General features: G+C 46.7%; 1 protein-coding gene across 2 annotated transcripts in view; it reads right to left on the reverse strand.

Annotated features, from left to right (window-relative positions):
* The window catches only part of vps45 (vacuolar protein sorting 45 homolog), a 59,680-nt gene that overhangs the window by 32,391 nt on the left and 5,249 nt on the right, over nucleotides 1–22,040 (reverse strand). The window contains exons 2-6 of one of the 2 annotated variants that reach the window (XM_073061160.1): nucleotides 16,580–16,714; nucleotides 10,792–10,852; nucleotides 8,412–8,491; nucleotides 7,757–7,825; nucleotides 6,486–6,623 (exon numbers count right to left, since the gene is read on the reverse strand). In XM_073061160.1, coding sequence (XP_072917261.1) covers nucleotides 6,486–6,623; nucleotides 7,757–7,825; nucleotides 8,412–8,491; nucleotides 10,792–10,852; nucleotides 16,580–16,714 — 483 coding nt within the window. Of the gene's footprint in view, nucleotides 1–6,485; nucleotides 6,624–7,756; nucleotides 7,826–8,411; nucleotides 8,492–10,791; nucleotides 10,853–12,056; nucleotides 12,170–16,579; nucleotides 16,715–22,040 lie in introns of those variants that run through there. The other variant, XM_073061161.1, reaches the window with a different exon arrangement.

Here is a 22,040-nt window from a genome sequence, read left to right on the forward strand (position 1 = left end):
TGGTATTTTAAGGAGGGGTATTACCCACAAAGTTTTGCTTTATGCTGATGACCTTTTGCTCTATATTTCTAATGCGGAGTCTTCTTTACCTTCCGTGCTTTCTTTACTCTCCTGCTTTAGTCCGTTTTCAGGATATAAACTTAACTTTCATAAGAGTGAACTTTTTCCTTTGAATAATTTGGTATTAGTTAATACTAACTTTCCTTTTAAAATTGTAATAAATCAATTTACTTATTTGGGTGTAACAATTATTAGGCATTATAAATTCCTTTTTAAAGAATTTTTTTTACACTTCTGAATTATGCACTATCAAATTGGTCACCCCTCTATCATTGATTGGCCAAATTAATTCTATTAAAATGAATATTTTGCCTACATTTTTATATTTATTTCAGGCCATACCTGTTTTTATTCCTAAATCCTTTTTTGATTCTCTGGATTCTATTATATCTTCATATATATGGAAAAATAAAATCTCTCGATTAAATAAAGTTCATCTTCAAAAAGCTAAAAAGAATGGAGGTTTAGCCTTACCCAATTTTAAGTTTTATTACTGGGCAGTCAATATACAGAATCATATGTTTTGGTTATATTATATTAATTGAGAGGACTGTCCGGTCTGGGTTTCTTTAGAAGCTAATTCTGTTAATCAATTTTCTATCATTTCTCTTCTCGGATCCTCAGTTTGTTATGGTCTGGTCCGGAGCCCGCATTCCGGGTCCTGATCCGGTCCGCAGACTCCGTACTCCAGGTCTTGTAGCCCTCCCTCCTTTCACCCTTAAGCCCAAATAGGATCATCTTAATTTAAGGAGGAGCACCTGAGACCTATCGGCTGGCAGGTGTATATAAGGGGCTCTGGGACTGAGTCTAGTTGGAGGTTGTCCTGTTCCTCTTGTATGTGCTGGTTTGCCCTGTTCGTGCTGTTTGCCTGTCTATCCCGTTTTGACCCTGGCTTGGAGTACCCACTGTTAATCATCTAGTTCTGTAAGTCCATTCTTGTAGTCACCCTGGACTGAGCTCCCTTCTGATCCCTTGCCTCTGTTGGGTAAGCAGGCCGGACTGCCATTGCCCGGCGGGGGACTCTGACCCTATCCTACCCCTCTCTTCTGACGGGTTGTGCCCTGCACCTGCCCAGGTGCCCTGTGACCTGCCCAGGCCCGTGTTCCTGCCTGGGAGGCTGGACCCTGCCCAGGGGGCTATCCTCCCAGCATTCCTTGTCCCATAGACCTATCCTCTAGCCTAGCCAGGGTCCTGTCATCACCATGAGCTCCAGGGTCCTGCCTTTGCCATGAACGCTCTCTGAACCCCAGGATCACATTTGCATGCCACGGTCTCCCCATCTTGTTCTATCCTTCAGTTGTTCCTCTCCTGCCCCTAGTACTTCAGTGCCTGCGTCCTGCATTTGGGTCCAGTCTCCATGTCCCCTTGTGACACAATTCCTTTATCTTTAACTAATTTAACTGATAATTTTGTAGTTAAACACACTTTGAGGATTTGGGTACAATTTAGAAAATATTTTGGTTTATTGAGTTTTTCCACTTTCAAGTCCCATTTTTATTTTTTTTTAACCTTCTATGACATGTAGTTTTTAAAGAGTGAAACAGAGTGGGTATTAAATGGTTTCAGGAATTGTTTGTTGGAGATGGTCTCTCTTCATTCATACAACTGTCAGCTAAGTACAACCCACCCAAAACCCACTTTTTTTGATATTTACAGATTAGAGACTTTTTGCGCTCTCAAGTACATACATTTCCTAAAAGTCTAGATAAGAATTTACTTGATACAATTTTTAATTTGAAACCCTTCCATCATGGATCTATATCTAATATTTATGGTATGTTGTTGGGAATGGGAAATATTCCTTTAGACAAAATTAAAAATCTCTGGGAACAAGATTTACAGATTCCAACTTCTGGAGGATACTTGGAATGAAATGTTTAAATTGATTAATACCTCAATGTTATGTGTCCGTCATTCCCTTCTACAACTTAAAGTGGTTCATAGGGCCCACATGACTAAAGATAAGCTATCTTGTTTTTATTCTGATATATCTCCATATTGTGATAGATGTAACAATGGAGAAGCTTCACTAATCCATATGTTTTGGACTTGTCCCAGTCTTGAAAAATATTGGAAGTATTCCAAACTTTTTCGGTGCTTTTTAAAGTAAATTTTAAACCTAATCCTTTGACTGCCTTATTGTTGAAGGAAATTATATTATTTTGGAGACATGATTTGCATATTTTGGCCTTTATTTCTCTTATATCCAGGAGGGCATTGTTGCTTAAGTGGAAGGATGCCACTCCGCCTACTCATACTCATTGGTTACATGATGTTATGTCTTGCTTAAATTTAGAGAAGATTCGCTGTTCAATTTCTGAACCTAGACCAGATTTTTTAACATTGTAGGGACCTTTTTTGAATTATTTTCAAAGTCTTTGATTTGCTATTAAGCACAGATGTTGGCTAATAATATGTTTTAATATATGATAAGTATTTTTCCTTTTTTTTTAAACCAAACAGCTGGTTTTTTTCTGGTAGTGGGTTTAGATTTTTTTTGTATAATAAAATTATTTTTTCAGTATTATGTTTAGATTTAATTTATATGGATTATGGGGTAATGAAACTCTAACAACACACACAAAATGCTGGTGGAACACAGCAGGCCAGGCAGCATCTATAAGGAGAAGTACTGTCGACATTTAACTCTATTTGTGATTCCAAAATATTGTAATTGATATATATATTCTACTGTACTCTGTACTCTTTTATGTAAGGAATCAATAAAAATATTGAAAAAGAAAAGAAAGATTACGGGAAGAAGGCCGAGAACTGGGATTGGGGAGGAGAGAAAAAAAGGATCAGCCATGATTGAATGGCGGAGCAGACTCGATGGGCCAGATGGCCTAATTCTGCTCCTAATGTCTTCTGGTCTTTACACTGGGCCCAGAGACACTGACACCCAGGAATTTGAAACTGCTCACCCTTTCCACCTCTGATCCCTCAGGGAGGATTTGGGTGCGTTCCTTCGACTTCCCCACCTGAAGTCCTCAATTAATTCCTTGATCTGACTGACGCTGAGTGGAGGGTTGTTGCTGCAACACCACTCAACCAGCTGACCTATCTCACTCCCGTACGCCTCATCCCCATCTGAAATTCTGCCAATAATAGTTGTGTCACCAGAAGATGTACAGATGGCATGTGAGCTGTGCCTAGGCACACAGTGGTGGGTGTAGAGAGGGCAGAGCAGTGGACTGAAGACGCATCCTTGAGGTACATCGATGTTGACTGTCAGCAAGGAGGAGTAAACACGAGGAAATCTGCAGATGCTGGAAATTCAAACAACACACACAAAATGCTGGTGGAACACAGCAGGCCAGGCAGCATCTATATGGAGAAGCACTGTCGACGCTTTGGGCCGAGACCCTTCGTCAGGACTAACTGAAAGGAGAGATACTAAGAGATTTGAAAGTAGTGGGGGGAGGGGGAAATGCGAAATGATAGGAGAAGACCGGAGGGGGTGGGATGAAGCTAAGAGCTGGAAAGGTGATTGGCGAAAGTGATACAGAGCTGGAGAAGGGAAAGGATCATGGGACAGCAGGCCTCGGGAGAAAGAAGGGGTGGGGGGGGAAGCACCAGAGGGAGATAGAGAACAGGCAAACAACTAAATATGTCAGGGATGGGGTAAGAAGGGGAGGAGGGCATTAATGGAAGTTAGAGAAGTCAATGTTCATGCCATCAGGTTGGAGGCTACCCAGCCGGTATATAAGGTGTTGTTCCTCCAACCTGAGTTTGGATTCATTTTGACAGTAGAGGAGGCCATGGAAGGACTGTCTGGGGCCCTGAATGGTGGTGAGGGAGGAAGTGTGAGGGCAGGTGTAGCACTTGTTCCGTTTACAAGGATAAGTGCCAGGAGGGAGATCAGTGGGAAGGGATGGGGGTGACGAGTGGACAAGGGAGTCGTGTAGGGAGCGATCCCTGCGGAAAGCAGAAAGTGGGGGGAGGGAAAGATGTGCTTGGTAGTGGGATCCCGTTGGAGGTGGCGGATGTTACAGAGAATTATACGTTGGAGGTGACACTTCACCTGTGAGTCGGCTGGTGTGGTATACCGTGTCCGGTACTCCCGGTGTGGCCTTTTATATATTGGTGAGACCCAATGCAGACTGGGAGACCGTTTCGCTGAACACCTACACTCGGTCCGCCAGAGAAAGCAGGATCTCCCAGTGGCCACACATTTTAATTCCACGTCCCATCCCATTCTGATATGTCTATCCATGGCCGCCTCTACTGTCAAAATGAATCCAAACTCAGGTTGGAGGAACAACACCTTATATACCAGCTGGGTAGCCTCCAACCTGATGGCATGAACATTGACTTCTCTAACTTCCGTTAATGCCCCTCCTCCCCTTCTTACCCCATCCCTGACATATTTAGTTGTTTGCCTGTTCTCCATCTCCCTCTGGTGCTTCCCCCCACCTTCTTTCTCCCGAGGCCTGCCGTCCCATGATCCTTTCCCTTCTCCAGCTCTGTATCACTTTCGCCAATCACCTTTCCAGCTCTTAGCTTCATCCCACCCCCTCCAGTCTTCTCCTATCATTTCGCATTTCCCCCTCCCCCCACTACTTTCAAATCTCTTACTATATTTCCTTTCAGTTAGTCCTGACGAAGGGTCGCGGCCTTATAGATGCTGCCTGGCCTGCTGTGTTCCACCAGCATTTTGTGTGTGTAGCAAGGAGGAATGTTATTTCTAATCCGCACTGACTCTGTGGTCTCCCATTGAAGATGTCAAGGATCCAGTTGCACAACAGGGTACAGAGGTCCAGATTTTGGAGCTTGCTGTTTACAACTGAGGGTGTGATAGTGTGGAACACTGACCTGTAATCAATAAATAGGAATTGCTATTGCCCAGGTGATCCTGACCGAGTGAAGAGCTGGTGATTTGCATCTGCTGTAGACCTATTGTGGTGATAGACAAATTGCAGCAGGTCCAGGTCCTTCCAAGGCAGGAGTTGATTCTCGCCATGACCAACCTCTCAAAACACTTCATCACAGTAGATGTGAGTGCAACTGGGTGATAGTCACTGAGGCAGCTCACCCTGATCTTCTTCTGCACCGGTATGACTGTTGCCCTTCTGGGGCATGTGGGGACTTGCGACTGTAGCAATGTGAGATTGAGAATGCCTTCCAACACTCCCACTAGTTGGATGGCATGGATTTTCAGTGCCCTACCAGACACACCGCCAGAGCCTCCTGAAAGATGCCCTGATGTTGGCATCCACAGAGATCAAAGGGTCAAAAGATGTTGCAGGAAGGATGCTCAGGCTTTGGAGAAGATGCAGAATAGGTTTAGCAGGATGCTGCCTGGATTAGAGGCAGATGTTTTAATGAGAGGTTGCACAAACTTGGTTTGTTTTTCTGTGGGGCAGCAGAGACTGAAGGGAGATTTGATAGAGGTTTATAAAAATATGAGAGGTATACACAGTCCCATGCAAAGGTCTTGGACACACACACACACACACACACACACACACACACACACACACACACACACACACACACACACACACACACACACACACACACACACACACACACACACACACACACACACACAGTGCCTAAGACTTCTGCACGGTACTCTATTTGTCAACATGGGGAGGAGAGCGAAGGGCATGACAGGACACAGAAGGAATCGTGTCTATCCACTGCAGCTGAGGAAGTCTCCAGCACTGAATATCTTTCGTACCATTAGACCAAGATTTTTGAGACCAAGAGTGCAATGGCTTCTTCACTATAAAACTCCACCTGCACAGGTTACATCGTTGTCGGAAAGGACAACCAACACAGTACTGTATAGAGGAGACATCTGTCTCTTTCTTTTATTAGAAATGTCTAATATCAGAGAGGCGTGCTGAAGGATGAGATAAGCAAGGTAAGTTTTTGTTTAAAACACAGAGAACGGTGGGAGCCTGGGTTGGTAATGGAAGCAGATACCATAGAGGCTCTTGGATAAGCATGAGAATGTACCGGAAACAGAAGGGTACGGAGCGCAGGTGGGCAGAAGGGATTAGTTTAACTTCACGGTTAATCAGCTTCTATGTGAATGTGAAGTTGTTGAGCAACACTGGATGCTCTGGACCCACTGATCCACCCAGCTCGGGACATCTGGGGACAGCAAGTTGTTTTTTAAATCAGATACACCCCTTCCGGCCCTTCGAGCCGCACCACCCACCAGCACCCGATTTAACTCCAGCCAAATCATGGGACAATTTGCAATGACCAATTAACCTATTAACCTGCTCATCTTTGGACGGTGGGAGAAAAACAGATGCCTGGAGGAAACCCACAAGGTCTGAGGCACAGAGCAAACAAAGCTAGAACCTTGCACTGTACTGTATTTATCAATGTGGAGCGGAGAGCGTGTTTGTTGGAAATGGCAAACGCGGCTGATGCGTGGACTCGGGAGGGGAAGCCACTGCTCTTACCTTGACAGAGGCTGCCAGCCGTTTGGCCATGTCCGAGGAAGCCTGGAAACGGATCATGGGGCATTTCTTCAGGGACAGGAGAACGGCCGTCAGTCCCTCTGTGCTCCGGACCATGGCCGGGAAGTTCCAGTTCCATCCCTGTGTGCGAGGACACCAGCACTTCAATCCTCCAAACACAAATACATCAGAACAGCGCACAGATCAGTAGTACACACAACCACCACACAGTCCCATCATACACTTCTGGGGTCAGACAGAGTGAAACTCCCTCTACACCATCCCATCACACACTCCCAGGGTCAGACACAGAGTGAAACACCCTCCACACCGTCCCATCACACACTCCCAGGGTCAGACACAGAGTGAAGCTCCCTCTACACCGTCCCATCACACACTCCCAGGGTCAGACACAGAGTGAAACTCCCTCCACACCGTCCCATCACACACTCCCAGGGTCAGACACAGAGTGAAACACCCTCCACACCGTCCCATCACACACTCCCAGGGTCAGACACAGAGTGAAGCTCCCTCTACACCGTCCCATCACACACTCCCAGGGTCAGACACAGAGTGAAGCTCCCTCCACACTGTCCCATTACACACTCCCGGGGTCAGACACAGAGTGAAACTCCCTCTACACCGTCCCATCACGCACTCCCGGGGTCAGACACAGAGTGTAACTCCCTCCACACTGTCCCATTACACACTCCCAGGGTCAGACACAAAGTGAAGTTCCCTCTACACCGTCCCATCACACTCTCCCGGGGTCAGACACAGAGTGAAGCTCCCTCCACACCATCCCATCACACACTCCTGGGGTCAGACAGAGTGAAGCTCCCTCTACACCGTCCCATCACACACTCCCGGGGTCAGACACAGAGTGAAGCTCCCTCCACACTGTCCCATCACACACTCCCGGGGTCAGACACAGAGTGAAACTCCCTCTACACTGTCCCATCACACACTCCCGGGGTCAGACACAGAGTGAAACTCCCTCTACATCTTCCCATCACACACTCCCGGGGTCAGACACAGAGTGACGCTCCCTCTACACCATCCCATCACACACTCCCGGGGTCAGACACAGAGTGAAACTCCCTCTACACCGTCCCATCACACACTCCTGGGGTCAGACACAGAGTGAAACTCCCTCTACACTGTCCCATCACACACTCCCGGAGTCAGACACGGAGTGAAGCTCCCTCTACACCGTCCCATCACACACTCCCGGGGTCAGACACAGAGTGAAGCTCCCTCCACTGACTTCTTACCTCAGAGCAGCCAGTGAGGTTGAAGGAAAACACATGAGGGCTGACAGCGATAAAATCTCCATAAAACTCCTAAAAGAGCAAGAGAGAGAGAGGAGTAAGCCAGAGAAAGCTGCTCGGACAGAACCAGCAAAGTGTTCACTGGACACTTAAGTGGCCCACGTCACCAGGTTGAAGGGCACTCAACATGCACCTGTATCCAATCACCCAATGGTGCAGCGGTCAGTGCAGCTGCCCTGTAGCTTTCAGTTCAGTCCCGACCACTATCACTGTGTGGAGTTTGCACGTTCTTCCTCTGACACCCTAGGAGTCCTCCCACGTTCCAACAACTTCTGGGGGAAGTGGGTGGGTCACTGTAAATTGTTCCCCTTACTGTGTGGATGGGGAAAGGGGTGTGGAAGTTGATGGCAATGGGGAGTAGATTACTGGGCGTGGTGGAGGGGGCAGGGAAATAAGAGGAATATCCCTGAGGGGCTAGTAAGGATTCAGTGGGCTGAATGACATCTCCAGGGTTAAAAGTACCTCAGTGATCCACAGGTGTGACCCTCACTAATTCCAGAGAGTGGGAAATCCACCCCTGCCCCAGCTACACGGTTCCAAGGATGTCCTAGGCTCCTCCTCAACCCCATTGGTTAAGCCAGGGCCAATCAGCGCTCACCTGGACTTCAGAGACCACCTCGTTCTCGTCTGCTTCTGCCAGATCCTTGACGTCGGCCTTGCTGATCACATTACTGAAGTCTGTAAGGGAAGAGATGGTGAGAGCAGGGCAGCCCTGTGGCCGAAGATAAAAAGAGACACGATAACATTACCCCACTCACTCCACCCCTGGCCAAACCCTTCTGCTGGACCAATAGCAAGTGCAGCCTAATTCAGACAAATGCGTGGCGTGGCATTTTAGGAGAACACAAGAGGGGAGGATCTCCACAGTGAACAGTGGGGCCCCTGGAGTATCATAGACAGGAGTACTTCCCTGACAATGGTGCCGCACACAGACTGGGCGAAGGTGGCATTGGGTACACTGGCCTTCATCAGTCGGGGCACTGGGTACAGAAGTTGGGATATAATGTTTCAGTGGTTATCACATTTGTGCTATTGTGTTCAGTTCTGGTCACCCAATCATAGAGAATTACCACGGTGTCAAAATATTTGTGACGCGTTCAGTTTGGTAGTGTAGTGAGTAGTGCTTGTCGCTCTCACTTTCAGCTTCTACCGCTGGCTAGCAGTCTCGCGAAAAGGACAGCTGAATGTGTAGGTCTCACATCGCCTCTCTGACAGCAAGCTTCATGTAGTGCCTCCTCGCTGGCAGCACACGGAAACTCAGGCTGAAGGATGGGGAGGAGGTCTGGCCCCTGCACATACAGCAGGCAGCCCCACCGGCGTGTGGACACACCCTGGTGCTCGTGAACCAGATCCCCAGCTATGGGTAAATAGCCCCACTGCCTCGTGGGCAGCCCCGGGAGAGACGAAGGCTACGGGAGTAAACCCAGACAACAAATCCGGAGTGGAGACCCTCGGGCGGCTGGACGTCATTGAACGTCCTTCTGGCAGCTCCTGCAGCCAAGCTGGTGCCGAACGTATCGCTTCATAAACTTTCCTTTGGACTGCACAGGAGATGCCGAGAGAGGGATCTTAACAACTGGGCACCTCAGGATCTCCATACCTTCCAACCAGGTGATCATCACTCATTGTCCTTCGAGACAACCAACCTCAGAGACGATACCACTAAGCTGGAAAGAAGATTTATGAGGTTGCTGTCGGGACTCAAGACGCTGGGTTACGGAAAAAGATTAAGCACACTGGGATTTTATTCACTGCAGTACAAATGAATGAGGGGTGACCTTGTGGAGGTGTATATGATCATGTTGGGGAGGTTGATGTAGATAGGATGAATACACACAATCTCTTTTCCAGGTTTGGAGAATCACGAACTAGAAGGCTCATGTTTAGGGTGAGAGGGGAGAGATTTAATAGGAACCTGAGAGGCAACTCCTTCACCCAGAGAGTGGTCGATACATGGAATGAGTTGCCAGAGGAAGTGATTGAGGCAGGTACATTAACAATATTTAAAAGGAACTCGGACAGGTACACAGATAGGAAAGGTTTCAAGGGATACATGCTAAATACACAACTTCTGTGGTTAAGAAGGCATACGGTGCATTGGCCTTCATCAACTATGCGACTGAGTTTAAGAGTCGAGAGGTAACATTACAGCTATGTAGGACCCTGGTCAGACCCCACTTCTGGTCACCTCACTATAGGAAGGATGTGGAAACTATAGAAAGGGTGCAGAGGAGATTTACAAGGATGTTGCCTGGATTGCGGAGCATGCTTTATCAGAATAGGTTGAGTGAACTCGGCCTTTTCTCCTTGGAGCGACGGACGATGAGAGGTGACCTTATAGAGGTGTACAAGATGATAAGATCCATTGATTGTGTGAATAGTCAGAGGCTTTTTCCCCCAGAGCTGAGGTGGCTAACACGAGAGGGCAGAGTTTTAAGGTGATTGGAAGTAGATACAGAGGAGATGTCAGGGATAAGTTTTTTTTTTAAAACGCAGAGAGTGGGCAGTGCGTGGAATGGGCTGCCGGTGGTGGTGGTGAAGGCGGATACGATAGAGTCTTTTAAGAGACTCCTGAATAGGTACATGGAACTCAGAAAAATAGAGGGCTACGGCAACCCTGGGTAATGTCTAAAGTAATTACATGTTTGGCACAGCATTGTGGGCCAAATGGCCTGTATTGTGCTGTAGGTTTTCTATGCTTCTATGTTTAAACCATCTTGAGTGTCATTGGGTGAATACGGGCGAATGGGACTAGCTTAGGTGGAAATCTAAGCAGGCATGCACCAGTTGTGTCAAGACCAATGGGAGCCCTGGTGTTTGTCCCACACTAGATCAGGACCAATGAGAGCATTGATTCTTGCCCTACACTGGGTCAGGACCAATAGTAGCCCTGGTTCTTGCCCCACCCTGGGTCAGACCAACAGGAGACCTGGTTCTTGCACAGACGGGGAGCTCAGAGACAACAGCCGAAGACTCACAGATGAAGAACTGGCCATACTTGGGTCTGCGTAACTCCTTCATCAGCAGTTCCACATTCACCTAGGGGAGGAGGAGGGAGAGAAGGCTGGTTAGGGAAAGGGGGCCACTCCAGACATCGTTCTCTCACCCCCACCCCTCCAGTCCCCCCGAGCCCAGCTCCCAGTTTGGGGTCGTTCATAATTTATGACATTATGAATAACATAATTATGGATTAACTAAAATGTGAACGAGTCTTCTGGAATAAAAACCTATCAACAAATTAACTTCCAACGGAGACTTCGTGGCCAGTGAAACCAATCACTGGGTATGAGACATCCTGATACCTTCTCTCCACCTACCACAAAAGGCAGCATTTCCCAGTAACAACCCATGTCAACCCAACTTCCCATTCTGAAAGGCCAGTCCATGGCCTCCTCTACTGCCACCATGAGGCCAAACTCAGGTTGGAGGAGCAACACCTCATACCCTGTATAAGTAGCCTCCAAGCTGATGACATGAACATCAATTTCTCCAAAATCCTGTTATCTCTGCCCATCTCCCGTCTCTCTTTCTCCATTCCCCATTCTAGTTCCCCTCTCATTCCTTCTCTGTCCATCACCTCCCTTTGGTTCCCCTCCTCCTTCTCTTTCTCCCATCATCCAGAGTCCTTTCCAATCAGATTCCTCCTTCTTCATCCCCTTCCCACCTCCACCTATCATGTCCTGACATCTTACTTAATAAGCCCTCCCCCCTCACCTGGTCTCACCTATCAACTGCCAGCTCATCCTCCTTCCCCTCCCCCACTTTCTTACTCTAGTTCTGCCTCTCTTTTCCAGTCCTAATGTAGGGTCTCGGCACAGAAAGTCGACTGTTTATTTCCCTCCATAGATGCTACCCGAATGCTGAGTTTTTCCAGCATTACATGTGTTGCTCATGTAATAGTAATACATGAGCAACACATACTACTCGCCATAGGCTCGTAATGAGTCAGCTGTCACTGTGAGTACAGACTAACAGCAGCGTAACTCTACAATGCATGGGAATAATGACAAAAAGGCCATTTCCAGGTCTAGGGCAAATACAAGTCGGGTCAATACAAAAACATAAAAGTATCTTTGTTTCTTCCATGAGAAAATAAGACTGAAATTAACTGAATAAGCACTGACACACCCATGCAAATTTACTGTTTGCCAGGAAGGAATAATTCAGCTCACACCAGTACAAACTTGGATGGAAATTGTATTGACAAAATAGTTTAAACTATAACAAAAAAAAAGAACAGGACCTGTCACTGATATATCAGTCTAAACTGCGCACACAATCATTGGAGCTCACTGCCACATAATCAATCTAGTGAGCTTCTCTTCATTTACTCACGGCACCGAAACAATTCTGCGCTGAAGAAACAGTCCAAGCCAAAAATATCCACACAATGTTCAAGGAAAAAGTCGAACTATCTCAAAGTCATATGCTAATTGCTAACTGAAGGTTATCTGCACATTCTCCGTGAGTCTGCGTGAAGATTTCTGACAATCAGTATCCATCCTTCCAAACTGGGTTTGGTGAGCATTTCACCAGTGCTTTATTGTCTGTCCATTCTTTCCCGAAATTCCTGCACTCTCTCTAGCAAACGGCTACCCGTTCTTTTCCTGGGCATCTTACTGGACAAAGTCTTAAGACAAGTCCTATTGGCTAATTCAACGAGTCCAACTTAATCAACTGAATTTTTATTTTAGCAAAACAAAGTACCATATTGAAACTGTATATTAGCAAGTGTGTTATGTAATGAAAGGAATACTTTATTATATAATAATCAAATATATTTTTGCTAACTAAAAGAAATAAAATGCCCAACAGCATAACTGGATTAATTAAATAAAGCATGGTCTTAAACCAGGATATTACACTCAAGATTTCCAGCATCTCCAGAATCTCTTTTGTCATAGAGCACTACAGCACAGGGCCAGGGTCTTCGGCCCATCTGGTTTGTGCTGAACTGAAATGTTGTGTTATCTTTTGTTCATTGAGAGCACAGTAATGGGCCCTTCCAGCCCAACGAGCCCGTGCTGCCCAATTACACCCATGTGACCAATTAACCTACTGACCTGTACATCTTTGGAAGGTGGGAGGAAACCGGAGCACCCGGAGGAAACCCATGCAGAGAACATACAAACTCCTCGCAGGCAGTGGTGGCATTGAACCTGGGTCACTGGCACTGTAACAGCTCGTGTTAACAACCCCTCCCATTTTGACCTTACTTTCTTCTGATTGCCCCATTCCCTTCAATCTCACCGGGTTGCCAGGGTATTTTAATCATCCCACAGAGTAAAGTGTGAATTAACACGTACAAAAGCTGGATGAACTCAGCAGGTTGGGCAGCATCCGTTGAAATGAGCAGTCAACGTTTCAGGCCGAGACCCTTCGTCAGGACTGAAGGAGGGGGCAGGGGCCCCATAAAGAAGGTGGGGAGAGGGGGAAGGTGCCAGGTGAAAAACCAGAGGAAAGATCAAGGGGTGGGGGAAGGGGAGCAGGGAGGGGATAGGCAGGAGAGATGAAGGAGGAATGTAAGGGCACTAAGGGTAGTAGAAGAAGGCAGAATCGTGAGAGAGGTGATAGGCAGCTATTCCCATTCGGATATGTCCATACATGGCCTCCTCTACTGCCATGATGAGGCCAAACTCAGGTTGGAGGAGCAACACCTCATATACCGTCTGGGTAGTCTCCAGTCCCTTGGTATGAACATCGAATTCTCCAGCTTTCCGTAATTCCCTCCCTCTCCCTTCCCCCATTCCCCTTTCACTCTGTCTCCTCTTCTAGCTGCCTATCACCTCTCTCATGATTCTGCCTTCTTCTACTACCCATAGTACTTTCCCCTTACATTCCTCCTTCACCTCTCCTGCCTATCCCATCCCCCACCCCTTGATCTTTCCTCTGATTGGTTTTCCACCCTCCCCCCACCTTCTTTATAGGGCCCCTGCCCCCTCCTTCTTCAGTCCTGTCGAAGGGTCTCGGCCCGAAACGTTGACTGCTCCTTTCAACGGATGCTGCCTGACCTGCTGAGTTCATCCAGCTTGTTTGTAAGTGTTGATTTGGCCACAGCATCTGCAGTGTACTTTGTGTTTACTAAAGTGTGAATTAACCTGGATTCGGGGCATTAAAAGCAATTGACAGCCCACGTTCCTTAAAAAAAAGTCCTCACCGTTGAGCACAGTTACAAGGAGCAGTGCCACAAGAAAGCAACATCCATCATCAAAGACCCCCACCATCCCGACCACACTGCCTTCAAGACTGTTAGTTGTCACTCTTCAGTACACAAGTGTAAAGGAGGACAAACTGACAGTTATTCGGGATTCGAAATTGGGTCTGCATATTTTTTTGCATAGCTGTATCTTACTGATATGTTTAAATACTTGTTATCTTGTACGTGCTGTGTGCTTTGTGCTGTGTGTGACTGTTGGTACTGTGGATTGCACTTTGACCCCAGAGTAACGCTGTCTCGTTTGGCTGTATTCCTGTATGGTTGAATGATAATTAAACTTGAATTGAATTAGCATTAAAAACACTACAAGCATAATGAATACAATAAAAAACACAATAAACAATGTATAAAATTAGCTTATATACACAGTTGATTGTATGTACATAAAATGCCACTAGCTAGAGGATTATATGTACATTCTCACCTCTACCATCAGGCAGGAGGTACAGGAATGTTAGTTCCCACACCGCCAGGTCAGGGTCAGTTATCACCCTACACTATCAGGTTCTTCGGTCAGCATGGATAACTTCACTCATATCAACTTGGAACTAATTCCACAAGCTATGGCCTCACTTTCAAGGACTCCGCATCTCATGTTCTGTCTTCTTTGGTTCTTTTTCAGTCTTTGTTTATGTATATCGGCCCTCTGTTGGTCGGGGTCGACCACGAATGTTGCCTCCTCTCTGTCATACACAAGGCAGGGCAGTACCAGGGGTGATTGATAAATTCATGGCCTAGGGTAGAAAGAGTCCATTTTAGAAAACCTAGCACATTTATTTTTCCTACATTTACACACTTAGTCCAGCCGTCGTGGAGCATACGGATCCCTTCTTTGTAGAAGTTGGCGTCTTGGATCTCCAGAAGTGGTCCACAGCATGGCTGATTGATAAGTTTGTGGCCTAAGGTAGAAGGAGATGAGTTATTAACTTCAAATTTCCTGCATTTTCACTCAAAGAATTGAACTGCACATGAACGTAACGAGAACTGTATAACTCATCTCCTTCTACCTTAGGCCACGAACTTACCTCTGCTGTGGCCACCTTCTACAAAGAAGGGATTCGTATGCTCCACAACCGCTGGACTAAGTGTGCACATGTGGGAGGGGGACTATGTTGAAAAATAAATGTGCTAGGTTTTCTAGCATTGACTCCTTCTACCTTAGGCCACGAACTTATCAATCACCGCTCGTCCGATAAGGAGAGCAATCAGTTGTCCACGTAGCGGGCTCCTGCTCTCCACGCGGCTGATGAACCCAAAGGAACGGCAGAATCCGATTCAGTTTGGCACCAGCGGCATTGCAGGAGTTGCCAGTCAGCGTTGAACTCAACGTAGAGCTCCAGCTCCAGATTCTTCCTCAGGGTTTGTTCTCGAAGCCTTCCCCATGAGGGGGTACAGCTGCAAGGCAGCGGAGGTTTGAGATCAGAGTTTCCCTTCTCCTAGGTGAGCTGAGGAGACCAATCTGCCCAAAGTGACTGGTGCCAATAACCCACCTTTGCCCCTTCTCCTGTCGGTCAGAAATTGCTCTGCCGGGTTTAGTAGCTAAGCCACACGTGGAGGCAAGGAGCTGGACTTGGTTGTCAGTTGAGATGCACACCATTGGGAGTATTTAATAGTTAGTGGGAGCTCATCCCCACTACAACCCCCACCAGCTATGACATGGAACCTGTTCATGTATAGTGAACAACCAAATAGCCCAACCACCAACCACAGCCCTTGTCCACACTGCATCACAATATGTGGATCCCAGACCGGCCTCTACAGCCACCAACAGACAACCCCAGAGAGCAACAGCACACTCGACTCGAGGGATCGCTATCACTATTATGTATAAACTTCCATAAATTCTTTTGTATTTCTTTATTTTCCTGTAAATGCCTGCAAGAAAATTAATCTCAAAGTAGCGTATGGTGACATATACTGTCAGTGGCCTCTATCATGCACAGGAGGTACCTGATAAAGTGGCCTCTGAGCGTACGTTCATGGTCTTCGCTACTGTAGACCGTCCACTTCAAGGGAGAACATATTGTGCATTCAGAGATGCTCTTCTGCACACAGCTGTTGTAACGTGTGGTTATTTAAGTTAGTGTCACCTTCCTGTCAGCTTGAATCTCTCTCATTAACAAGTAATTTAAGCCAACAGAACCATCATTCACTGGATGGTTTTTGTTTTCCGTACATTCTCTGTAAACTCCAGAGACTGTTGTGGGTGAAAATCCCAGGAGATCAGCAGTTTCTGAGATACTCAAACCACCCCATCTGGCACCAACAATCATTCCACAGTCAAAGCCACTTAGATCACATTTCTTCCCCCATTCCGATGTTTTGGCTGAACAACAACTGAACCTCTTGACCAAGTTTGCATTCTTTCTTGCCACATGATTAGATATTTGCATTATTGAGCAGATGTACCTAATAAAGTGGTCACTGAATGAATTCACTTTGATTTGAAATCAGCCACCCTGCCTCTAACACTCTGAGCTTGCCACATTATCAGAGATTTACTGTACCACATCCCGGTTGGGGGAGGTAAAGAAGCAGGCGTGCCTTACCCTGGTGGGCCGCAGGAAGCAGATGGCCTTCAGATGTTTCATGGTCTCCCTGTTGGTGGAGTCGATGCGCTCGAAGAGGTACACCTCCTTCTGCAGGATCTCCGACTGGCTGTACACCATGCTGATGATGCTGGTCTGTGGGGAACAGACGGACACTGGGAATTAGTCAGCTCGTCAGCTCAGCCGCCCCACGCCAACCAAATCAACTTTATTCACCATATATGTTTACATTTATTAAGAATTTGGTCCGTGTGTTGGCGCGACATGCAACAAGAAACGAAGTTCAAAAATGATAAAGAATCTGAAGGTAGTATATGGTTTTAAATAATTATTACTCAGTATTCAATGCAGTATACAAAAACAGAGAAGATAAAGGACACAATGATGACAATAATAAAGCACAATAAATACAGTACTGTTCAAAAGTCTTAGTGCGTTAGTTAGTTTCTGCCTGTTACACCGCTAGCGTTTAGGGCAACAATGAAGCATCTCTCTCTGTCCTTGGTCATCTTCTCTGTTGTGCCCCGGGTGTGGTTCAGGGTCCTCACTTCTGCCTCTAGGGTACGGTGCCAAGTGGCTTTGGTCTCCCACGTTTCCTCCGCCCTTCAGACGTCCAGTGAAACTGTCTTGATGATGGAGCTGGCCTCTCTTCTCATCACGTGCCCAATCCGCCTCCTCATGATAAGATGTATGAGCAGAATTAGGCCATTTGGCCCATCGAGTCTGCACCACCATTCCATCATGGCTGATCCTTTTTCCCCTCCTCAGCCCCACTCCCCAGCCTTCTCCCCGTAAACTTTGATGCCGTGTCCAATCAAGAACCTATCAAGCTCTGCCTTGAATACACCCAATAACCTGATCTCCACAGTTGCCTGTGGTAATAAATTCCACAAATTACCACCCTCTGGCTAAAGAAATTTCTCAGTATCTTGTTTTAAATGGATACCCCTCTATCCTGAGGCTGTGCCCTCTTGTCTGAGACTCCCCCATCAAGGGAGACATCCTTTCCACATCTACTGCTCCTAGGACTTCCAATAGTTCAAAGGTTTCAATGAGATCCCCCTCATTCTTCTAAATTCCAGTGAGTACAGACCCAGAGCTATCAAATGTTCTTAGTTATGATAACCCTTTCATTCCCAGAATTATCCTTGTGAACTCCTCAGAATCCCCTCCAATGCCAGCACATCTTTTCTTAGACAAGGAGCCCAAAACTGTTTACAATACTCAAGGTGAGGCCTCACCAGTGCCTTATAAAGCCGCAGCATCACATACCTACTCTTGTATTCTAGACACCTTGAAATGAATGCTAACATTGTCTTCTTCACCACTGACTCTAGCTGCAAGTTAACCTTTAGGGTGTTCTGCACAAGGGCTCCCAAGTCCCTTTGCATCTCAGACTTTTGGATTTTCTTCCTGTTTAGAAAATAGTCTGCACATTTATTTCTACTACCAAAGTGCATGACCATGTATTTTCCAACATTTGCCACCCTCTTGCCCATTTTCCTAATCTAAGTCCTTCTGCATCCTACCTCGTTTCCTCAACACTACCTGTCCCTCCACACTAATCTTTGTATCATTTGCAAACGTGGCAACAAAGCCATCTATTCCATCATCTAAATCACTGATATAATGCATAAAAAGCAGTCCCAATACCGACCCCTGCGGAACACCACTAGTCACTGGCAGCCAACCAGAAAAGATGGTTTTTATTCCCACTCGCTGCCTCCTACCAATCAGCCGATGCTTTAACCATACCAGTAACTTTCCTGTAATACCATGGGCTCTTAACTTGGTAAGCAGCCTCATGTGTGGCACCTTGTCAAAGGCCTTCTGAAAGTCTAAATATACAACATCCACTGCATCCCCTTTATCTATCCAATGTGTAATCTCCTCAAAGAATTCCAACAGGTTCATCAGGCAAGATTTTCCCTGAAGGAAACCATGCCGACTTTGTCCTATCTTGTCCTGTGTCTCCACGTACTCCATAACCTCATCCTTAACAATTGATTCCAACATCTTCCCAACCACTGGTCAGGCTAACTGGTCTATAATTGACTTTCTGCTGCCTTCCTCCTTTCTTACAGAGTGGAGTTACATTTGCCGCTTTCCAGTCTTCTGACACCATGCCAGAATCCAATGATTTTGGAAAGATCATTACTAATGCCTCCACAGTCTCGCCCACTACCTCTTTCAGAACCCTGGGGTGGAGTTCACCTGGTCCAGATGCTTTATGTACCCTTAGGGTCTTTCAGCTTTTTGAGCACCTTCTCCCTTGTAATAGTCACTGCACCCACTTCTCTTCCCTCATACCCTTCACCTGGCAGACTGCTAGTGTCTTCCATAGTGAAGACTGATGCAAAATACTCATTTAGTTCATCTGCCATCTCCTTGTCCCCCGTTATTATTTCTCCAGCCTCATTTTCTAGTAGTCCTATATCCACTCTCATCTCTCATTTTTTACATTCCTGAAAAAGCTTTTACTATCCACTTTGATATTATTTGCTAGCCTGCTTTCATATTTCATCTTTTCCCTCCTAATAATCTTTCAGTTGCTCTCTGTAGGATTTGAAAGCTTCCCAATCCTCTGTCTTCCCACTAATTTTTGCATTGTTGTCTGCCCTCTCTTTTGCTTTGACTTCCCTTGTCAGCCATGGTTGTACTATTTTGTCATTTGAGTATTTCCTAATTTTTGGAATACATCTATCCTGCACCTTCCTCATTTTTCCCAGAAACTCACGCCATTGCTGCTCTGCTGACATCCCTGCCAGCAGCTCCTTCCAATTTCCTTTGGCCAACTCCTCTCTCATACCACTGTAGTTTCCCTTACTCCACTGAAATAATGCTACGTCAGCCTTTAACTTTCTCCCTATCAAATTTCAAGTTGAACTCAAACATATTATGATCACTGCCTCCTTTTACCTTAAGCTCCCTAATTACCTCCAGTTCATTACATAACATCCAATCCAGTATAGCTGATCCCCTAGTAGGCTCAATGACAAACTGCTCTTAAAAAAACATTTCGTAGGCATTCAACAAACTCACTCTCAAGATCCATTTCCAACCTGATTTTCCCCATCTATCTGCATGTTAAAATCTCCCATAACTATTGTCACATTGTTCTTTTGACTCGCCTTTTCTATTTCCTGTTGTAACCTGTGGTCCACCTCCCAGCCTCTGTTGGGAGGCCTGTATATAACTGCCATCAGGGTCCTTTTACCCTTGCAGTTTCTTTACTCAACCCATAAGGATTCAACATCTTCCGATCCTTTGTCACATCTTTCTACTGATTTGATGCCATCCTTTACCAGCAGAGCCATGCCATCCCCTCTGCCTACCTTCCTATCCTTCCGATACAACCTGTAACCTTGGACATTCAGCTCCCAACTACAACCATCCTTCAGCCGTAATTCAGTGATGGCCACAACATCATACCTGCCAATCTGTAACAGTGCAACAAGATCATCCACCTTATTTCTTATACTATCCGCATTTAGATACAACACTTTGAGTACCGTATTTGCTACCCTTTTTGATCCTACATCCATAATGCACTGATACTCACCCTGCTGGCTGCAATTATGTCCTATCATCTGCCTGCCTTTCCTGACAGTCTGACTGCACACTATCTTTGCTTTTTTACCATCCGTCCTGTCTTGAGTCCCTTCACTCTGGTTCCCACCCCCCTGCCAAATTAGTTTAAACCCTCCCCAACAGCTCTAACAAACCTGCCCGCAGGAATATTGGTTCCCCTCGGGTTCAGGTGCAACCTGTCCATTTTGTACAGGTCATACCTCCCCCAGATGAGATCCCGATGATCCAAGAACCTGAAGCCCTGTCCCCTGCACCAGCTTCTCAGACACACATTTATCTGCCAAAGCATCTTGTTTCTTGCGTGGCACAGGCAGCAATCCAGAAATTACTACCCAGGAGGTCCTGCCTCTCAGCTTTCTACCTTGCTCTCTAAATTCTCTTTTCAGGACCTCTTCGCTTTTCTTTCCTATGTCATTGGTACCAATATGTACCAACACAGCTAGCTGCTCTCCCTCCCTCTCCAAAATGTTGTGGACTCGATCCGAGACATCCCTGACCATGGCACCTGGGAGACAACATATCATTCGGGTGTCCCGTTCACGTCCACAGAATCTCCTGTCTGTTCCCCTCACTACTGAGTCCCCTATCACTACCATTCCCCTCTTCTCCCTTCTTCTCTTCTACACCACAGACCTATGCCCACCGCCAGTAACTTGGCTTCCATTACATTCCCCTGGGAGGTCATTCCCCCCCCCCCCCAACAGTATCCAAAGCGGTATACTTATTTTTGAGGCCACAGGGGCGCTTTGCGCTAACTGCCTATTCACATTTCCATTTCTCCTGACAGTCACTCAACTACTCGCCACCTGCAAATTCATTACTTCCCTGTATGTCTGATTGATGATCTCCTCACTCTCCCATAGGTCATCCACTTGTTGCTCCAGATCTGTGACAGGGTCTTCAAGGAGCTGCAGCCGGACGCAGTTCCCTCAGAGACTCTGGGCCTCCCAGGACTCCAACATCCAGCATGAAGAACAACAGGTACAGTAGGAGGGGAAAAAGAAGAGGGAACCTTAACAGAAGCTGACCCAGAGCCAACGCCTCCTTTGAGCCAAATCCTGACACTCCTACTCTCGCCACTGGCCTACTCCCAACAATGGCCGCTCTGATGATTGTGGCCATGTCCTCTTGGGTGACAGTGAAGAGTAGGGTGTGGCCAGAGAACTTTATTGGCCAGGAAGTACAGAGCATATTCCGCAGTCTCACGGTGGGAAATGATGACAGCTTGGCAAGGTCGTTATCTGTCATGCGCCAGCATTCTGACCTGTACAAGAGTGTGGACAGAACAGAGAGCTGGTGCGGACTCTGTACTTGGCTGATACCCAGATGTCAGTCACTGATCTGAAGATATTTCCAGCTTTGCTGAGTCCGCACTGGGTGCTGTCCGTGGTCCCACCTTCATGCCGAGCGATGCTGCTCGGCAGGTGGATCCGCTGGTGCTGGGCGAGTCAACTCAAAAGTCTCATGTACAACTTTTATGTATTGCACTGTACTGCTGCCATGTGAGCGATGATAAACCTGATTCTGAAAGGAGTCTGTATTGTGGACTGAGAGTGGGAAGAGGGGAATCATGGTTGGGAAAAGGGGATGGGGGGGGGAATGGGAAGCACCAGAGAGACATTCTGTAATGATCAATGCTTGAATCAAATGACCTTTCCTGGTGCCTCAGGGCCGGGTGTGTCTGCACCCACACCACCCCCTGCCCATAGCACTCCTCTGCCGCTTGTCTCCTCCTCCCTCCCACGGCACTGCACCCTCACCATTCCCAACATTCTTGGCTCCCACCAGAATTACAACTTGCTCTCCACTCCATGTTGACAAATACTGTGCAGAAGTCTTAGGCTCCCTGGCTATGTATATATGCCCAGGA

The sequence above is a fragment of the Hemitrygon akajei genome, chromosome 11, assembly GCF_048418815.1.
Source record: "Hemitrygon akajei chromosome 11, sHemAka1.3, whole genome shotgun sequence".
Taxonomy (NCBI): domain Eukaryota; kingdom Metazoa; phylum Chordata; class Chondrichthyes; order Myliobatiformes; family Dasyatidae; genus Hemitrygon; species Hemitrygon akajei.